Below are 7044 nucleotides of genomic sequence, written 5' to 3' on the forward strand. Positions count from 1 at the left end.
GTCACTTAATATCTGCAGTCACATGTCCTGAGACAGAGTCCTCAGAAGGTGGGCTCAGAAGGTGAGGAAGGTGGGAAAGGAAAAAACACCCTGAAGGAAACCCTGTCTGAAAGTACAGGATTGCTGGATTTTATAAACTCAGCCCTCGGTCCCCACCGTACTCAAACACGCCTTTGAAAATAAAGCCTATGGGAAACACAGGAAGTATTTTGATGCATTTTATTCAACAATTAGGCCAGCCGGGCATCTTGGTGGCTTTACAGGATTTCACAACCTTGGTTCTCAGCAAGGCCCATATTTTTTAATGAGGACGGGAAACTCGCGCCTCCTGTGGAAGAGATTGAAAAAAATTAGCTTAAACTTTGCTGACAAAAAAAATGTAACTATGGGAGAAAAACAATGAAAAAAGTTTAACTTTATTTAAAATATTTTTTTAATTAATTGATTTTAGAGAGAGAGAAAGGAAGGAGGGAAGGAGGGATAGAGAAAGAGAGACAGATAGACACACAGACACATCAATTTGTTGTTCTACTTATTTATACATTCATTGGTTGCTTGTATGTGCCCTGACCAGAGACTGAACCCACAACCTTGGTGTGCCAGGATGACATGAGGCTCTAACCAACTGAGCTGCCTGGAAGAGTTTGAGATTTATCCCCATTTCTAATCCTTTCATTCACTTATCCATTCACTTATTCATTTATTTATCATAGGTTGATTGACTATTACATACGCTAGGGTTATAACAGAAAGAAAAAAGGTCTGTCATTACAGATCTACTGGGGCATTACAGTCAGCCTCTGAAATTAGTCTCTAACCCATCGTTGCTTCTGTGGCTCCTGATGTCATCGTCCTAACCACCATGTTTCCAGGTTGCTGCCTGGGCTACTGCAGGCCCTTCTGCCTGACTGGTCTTTTCCCTTAGAAGTCTGGGGATTCATATTTGTGAGAGCTCACAAAAGGAGATCTATTCTGTGTGATGCCTGCCAGCTCTAAGCATGCTCACCTGCAAATAAAAACTTTTCTCCCCGCCCCCCGACCTTTCCCAAACCAGTTTCCTCTTCTCTAAGCTAAATATTTCTAAATCCTTGAATTGCTCCTTGTGAGATTGTTCCCAAATCTCTCAGTTTTCTATCCAGCCTTTCCTTGAATAAACTCTCTTATAAAATTTCTTCCATTTCTCTATTACTCGAGGACATCTGATTTTTCTATATCTTTATGCCTGTATTTATCTGGACCTTGCTGATTTTTTGTTTTAAGGGGTTTGATGCTTTCTTGTTTCACAATTATTAACCACTCATAATACTTCTTTCTGAGTTAGCATGTACAAGCACAAACGTCTAAACAGAGCACTCAAGTTCACTTCTTTTCTTTAGCTGTCCAGGATAGTAGGCACGATCCACATAAAGCTATTTAAATTTAATCACTTAAAGCTAACTGATACTAAAATTCAGTTTCTCGGTTGTATTACGCACGTTTTAAGCACCAGTGGCATGACTAGTGGTTAATAGTTATGAAACAAAATTGCCCAGATAGAGAGCATTTCTGTCATTGTAGAAAGTTCTACTGGAGGGCACTGAAAGGAACTTGCCAGTACACAGTCCCAAAGAAGACATAGGAAAAGGTCCTTACTGAGTATATCTGCCAAGCACATAACCGCCAAGGAGATAAAAGCCCCTGGTTGTCTACCCATCAAAAAACCCAACAACTAGGTGTTAGGTTGTTAAGTATGCAATGCATTTGTCTGGTGCTTTTAACAGGCAATAGGAAGAGAAAGGCAGTATGGAACGTTGGAAAAGATGTTGCATTTGGGAAAGCCACATTTTCTCTGTAGACCTGTTCTCTTACCTGCAGAAAAAATGCAGAAAGAGAAGTTACATTTTCTGGCAATCAAATGTTCCTCCAATATTTACGTATATTTTGTTAAAGAATAGAGGGAGCAAGAAGGATGGGGAGGTTTTAAAGACTAAGGGATAGGGTGGGTGTCCCAGCTCTGTGCTCATGTTTTTCCAACGTGTTCCACTAGATATTGGGCCTTTTGGTCTTGGCACTTGGAAATTTCTCAAGTCTCAAGGCTGTTCTATTGCTTTCTCCTCCCCTTGGATGGAAATATGTTGTTTAACCTCAATGTCAACAACATGGGTCATGAGAAAATTAACAGGTGGCTTCAACTTCCTCTTACAAGTCTTCTTTTTTTAAATTTTTTTATTGCTGTTCAATTACAGTTGTCTGCATTTTCTCCCCTCCCCCCCACCCCACCCCAGACAAACCCACCTCCCTTCCCCACCTCCACCCTCCCCCTCCTCTTACAAGTCTTCAATGTGGAAATAAATTCACCACAAAGCCAATACCTAATGTTTTGGGACTAAAACTAGGATATTAAGTATGTCTCCCTGAGGACCTGTTTCCAGAATCCTTGTTAAACACTGAGAACTTTCTGAAAGGATTTAAAGTAGACCAAGAAGAGGGTCAATGTTGTGATAGGGAATTTGTACAGTGGAATAGTGGAAGTGTATGTAGTCATGTGAGCCTGAATCAAAGTCTTAGAACCAGATCAGTTCCAGAATACCTGCGTTTTCTGGGCCACCTGTGGAATCTCTCTTGTTTTGATCATTTTACACCATTATTTAACCTGGAATACTTTTGTCATGCTGCCAAAATTCGGAGCCCTGTTTAAATAACATACTTTTCATAAATCCTTTCTTGACCCTTTCAGTAAGAAGAAAGCCCTATCTTTTCTCCACTCCTGGAGCAGTTTGCTCACAGCTCACTTGGTGGCATTTGTCACACGTTGCAAGAAGCGACTTTATTTATGCCCGTGACCTATTTCCTCTGAGTCACAAGTACAAGAAAAACCAAGGAGACTGGCACAAGGCTTGGCACATGTTAAGTGCTCAGTAGCTGAGTGAGACAGAAAATCCGTGGCAAATCTCTTTCTCTGAGCGCTGAGCCTGGTTCCCACCACCAACCCATCGTCACTTCAGAAAATGAGTTTCCTTGAGGCCGGCTGACATGTCCATACATAAAAGTGCTATAAAAGTAGGTTTTGGCCACGTCATCTATATAATTCATATTTCCATATGTGAGGTTTCAGTAAACACGATCATGACTATTGCCCAGAATGGTATTTTAAATTTAAGGGTATTTTAGTTGTATGAGCTTTTAAAAAACTTCAGGCTATGTACTGATCTGATAAAAGCATGGGTTTTTTCTTATCATACACGGGATTTTTTTTTTATTCATGAGAGAACTATTCAAACATTTCCCCTCCTCTGTTTTATTGTCCTTAACTCGTTTTCTGTTGCACCATGTTATTCATTCCTGTCTCTCTTTTGCTCATTTTTTCCTCCTTATCTCTCTCCTTCTTTATGGCATAAAGCCTTCAAACTTCCAAATCCTAGCAGGCATCATCAGTTGTTTTGAATTTTCTGCTGTCAGAGCACTGTGCTCATACTTCCACTGGCCACGCTGTGTCAGCATTGAGTGTAAGCAAACTGAGAGACAGAACAGGCTGGGTTTTCTTCTGCATCTCGCAGATCTGTAGTCTGGTACCTGACTTGAAAGCCTAGTGGAAAGAGCAAGGATTAGGTCCCAGGTCTGCCACTTACTGCCGGGTGACCTTGAGCAAGTGACACAGAGTAACTGAGTTTCAGTTCCTTCATCTGTATAAAGGGCTTGGTGCTATTTACTTCATAGGCTCTTAGTGAATATCAAGTGCGTTGCACAATGCCTGACACAATAAATATTATTTTCTGTCAACACACAGTTTGCTCTATACAATCATACCAGATATGTAATTAGGAGAAAAAAAGATTGAGAATTATTTTTGGAAAAAAAAGATGTTTCTCTTGTGGTAAGATGGATGATATTGGGATATTGATTGGGGGCTTCAAGGGATAAGTTATATGAACATTTGAAGACAACAAGCTTAAAATATATTTTGAAAGAAATGAAGTCTCTACTCACTTGTTTTCCATACACAGCTCACATTCATTGGGGTAAGTGTATCCATCAGTCCCACAGATGGGATTATAGATCCTTGTACACCCATTCACTCCATTGTTACATTTAGCCTAAAAGTGGGATTAAACAGAATCATTTCCCATTCTTTAAGTTTACAGCAAAATGAGGAATTCATGCTCCTCATCTGCACCGCAGGCTAAACTTAAGGGTGACCACTGGACTGCGCTTTGGTCGGAGCAAACAGTTCTAGCCTGAGAAATAAGAGATTACAAAATTGTCTTTACCTGTGTTCCTGGGACTTCAGCCCTAGCGTTACCTAGAAAACATAAATCAGACATGTGAAGTTGGGTCCTGGGCGGGAAAAGCTAGATCTATTCTCTTCATAATTCTCTGCTTCCATTTAAGACTGTGGCTTCTCCACTGGCCTTTCCACTCCCCACTCCTCCTTCCTGTTTTCTCTCAAGGACATCACATCGGTGTCCCCTCACTCTCTGCCCGCTGAAACCTCAAAAAACCAAGCAAAAATTTGACCATGACCAAAGTATCTCAGTTTGATTTTTCAGTAAAGTCGACCCATTTCCTTGAAAACAGAAATGATGTGTTTACTGGTCAAAATGAGCAGATACCTTCTGAGTGCTCATTGACAGCCCCACAGGCAGTTACTTAGGCCTCTGACCTCACTGTTAAGTGATATCGGAAGTGTGTCTTTACCTCAGTTTATCAGTGAAGCTTACATAGTTAGCTGCGAAAATAGTTACAACTAGCAGCAACCAGGTAACCAGGTCCTCTGACACAAAATTAAGTTTTGCGATTACATTTAAGTCTCCTTTTGTAAGCATGTTTAAAAATTGTTTTCCTTATCTTACATTAAAAGTCCTCTTTCTATAATTCTTATCCACTGATCTTATTTCATCTCACTGGGACCAAAATTTCTGTTCAAGATTAGACTCTGTCTAAGTCTAGAAGGTAATGTGCCCGGTCAAGCAACAGGTGAAAAGGTTTCATTCAAATCAGAAAAGTATGCAAAGACACCTACCAGATAAACTCAGCAGGGCCAAGGCACTGAGGAGAAAGAGGGCTGTTACCTTCATGGCTAAAGTGTTGTGTCCAGAGCTCAGCTGAAAACCGCCCTGAAGTTACCACTTCTCTTTGGAACCTTTGGACTGGAAGGGTTATATAGGCAGGTTGGCTCCACCTGCTGGCCCACATCACGGACCTCCTTCGTTATTGATTGACTTTGTAGTGTAGCCTGGCTCCCAGGTTTGGATGATATCACCTGTGTAAGAGAGGAGGAAGGATTGTCATGGGCCTGGAAGGTGCAAGGCCAAGGTTCTGTCAGGACAAGAGTTCTGGTGGTTAGTGAGTTGGTTCCCTCCCTATCCGGCTCTGTGCTTTTGGGGAGGCCTTTCCTTTCTTCAAGCCCTGGTGTTTTCTTCTGTAAGGGGACTCCAAGGTCCTTGTGCTCTGTAGTTCTGGATATCTGAGCAGGTGTGTGTATTTTAAAAACCCTCTTCATTCTTTCTTACTTTTTCTTTAGCTTTTCCCTTTTTTATTCTTTCTCTCTTGTTCTGTCACACACTCACAAAGCCTAAAGTAGCTGACAGAGGAACCAGTGAGAGACTGAGAGGACTCAGTTCCTGGAGGTGTGTGTGAGCTTGCCTGAGACACTCACCAGCTCTGTGATATTGGAGATGGAGTTCACTTTTGCCATGTCTCAGTGTATCACCTGAGAACTGAAATCATAATATCACCTAACTCAGGGTGTTGACCTTCCATTCAAAGATACGTATTGTGTCTGCCAGATATTATTGGGAGACACTTCTTTATTGTACCTCGTGTTTCATGTGTCTTGTGAGTAGGGGCACTGACTTCCTGTGCTGCAGTCCATTTTCTCAAGAGTGCTTGTGTGACAAATGGCCTTGGAAAGTGAAATAGTGTCTCCTTCTGGAAGAAAGGGGAAGTCTCTTTGAGTTTAGTGTAATAAAGATAATATCTCCTTCAAGGGCAAAGCTTAGGTAGCCCTTTAAAAAGACTAGGGATTTTTTTAAAGCTTGGCACCCTGCTTTTGTAACACACTGCACTTTCTGTTCAGGTACCACTGGGCCCTCTTCACCTCACCCTGTGGAAGTGGGGCCTGGAAAACTAGAACAAATGCTGACACTCTCACTGTTGTTATTGAATAATTAAGTCCTTGTCTCTGACCTAGGAGTTTCTGTCTTCTCCCAGCATCCATTTAACCATGGCAGGCTCACTTGGTAGCTTTCAAAGAGGGTAAAATCTCAGACCCTCCTAGATGCTCAGATATGTCAAGAACTGTCTTCATCTCTGGGGATCTCTCAGCGAATAGAAATGGCAGTCTTCACCCTCATGGAGCTTCCATTGACTTGTAGTTGAGGAGGAGAAGCAATAAAAATAATTCTAAAGTATATCAGATTATGTAAATATCATGGCAAAAATGGATAAAGAGGACAAGTGCGCTGGAAGACAGTTATTATTGGATTGGTCAGAGAAAGCCTTGCTGATCAGGTGATGTTTGAACAGACATGAAGGAAGTGTGACTTCTGAACCACGTGAATATCCAGGAACAAGCACATCAGACAGAGAGAAACAATGGAAAGTTAAAAGGCTCTGAGACTTGCTTGACATGTTGGAGAGATATCCAGGATGATAGAAACATAGATGGCAAGCTAAAGGAAGCAGTGGGGGCCTAGCTAATAAAAGGCCTTTGTTTTTCTATCAAAGGGAAAGGTTCCAGAGAGTTGTGGCAGAGGAATGACATGATATGATGTTCATTCTCAAAGGTCACTTCAACTGCTCTGTTAGGATAACCCAGGAGGCAAGTCCAGCAGCAGGAAACCCAGTGGCTAGGCTGTTGCCAGAGTCTAACCAAGAGACAATGGTGGAAGTAGAAGGAAGAGGTTGATTCTGCAGTTTAAGTGAATTGATATCTGTAGAGCTTTTAGAACAGCTTCTAGCACTTCGAAATATTATCCATCACTATTACTTTTATTGTTGCTACTTTTTTCAGTATATGTAATGCTGTTTCATCTAACCAGAATGCTCCTCTTTATGCTTACACAT

At 41.4% G+C, this 7044-nt stretch overlaps 1 protein-coding gene across 2 annotated transcripts; it reads right to left on the reverse strand.

The window, feature by feature from the left end:
- Positions 1-205: 205 nt before the first annotated feature.
- Positions 206-5187, reverse strand: SPINK1 (serine peptidase inhibitor Kazal type 1). 2 transcript variants are annotated; one of them, XM_024577096.3, is made up of 4 exons: positions 5049-5187; positions 4248-4279; positions 3967-4073; positions 206-328 (listed from the first exon to the last, which is right to left on the reverse strand). In XM_024577096.3, the coding sequence occupies exons 1-4, from the start codon at positions 5170-5172 to the stop codon at positions 283-285; spliced, it is 309 nt and encodes a 102-aa protein (XP_024432864.2). In that variant the 5' UTR covers positions 5173-5187; the 3' UTR covers positions 206-282. The 2 variants fall into 2 exon arrangements, with proteins under 2 accessions (XP_024432864.2, XP_024432865.2); XM_024577097.3 differs by having other exon boundaries at positions 5000-5150.
- Positions 5188-7044: the final 1857 nt, after the last annotated feature.

The sequence above is a fragment of the Desmodus rotundus genome, chromosome 6 (assembly GCF_022682495.2).
Source record: "Desmodus rotundus isolate HL8 chromosome 6, HLdesRot8A.1, whole genome shotgun sequence".
NCBI lineage: Eukaryota > Metazoa > Chordata > Mammalia > Chiroptera > Phyllostomidae > Desmodus > Desmodus rotundus.

Excerpts from the sequence above, each read along its gene's own strand:
- SPINK1 (XM_024577096.3), bottom strand. The coding sequence starts at position 5,172 with ATGTGGGCCAGCAGGTGGAGCCAACCTGCCTATATAACCCTTCCAGTC. Across the intron at positions 4,280-5,048 it reads ACAACACTTTAGCCATGAAG|GTAACGCTAGGGCTGAAGTC; the intron begins GTAACAGCCCTC and ends TATGTTTTCTAG. Across the intron at positions 329-3,966 it reads GAGCTGTGTATGGAAAACAA|GAGGCGCGAGTTTCCCGTCC; the intron begins GTGAGTAGAGAC and ends TCTCTTCCACAG.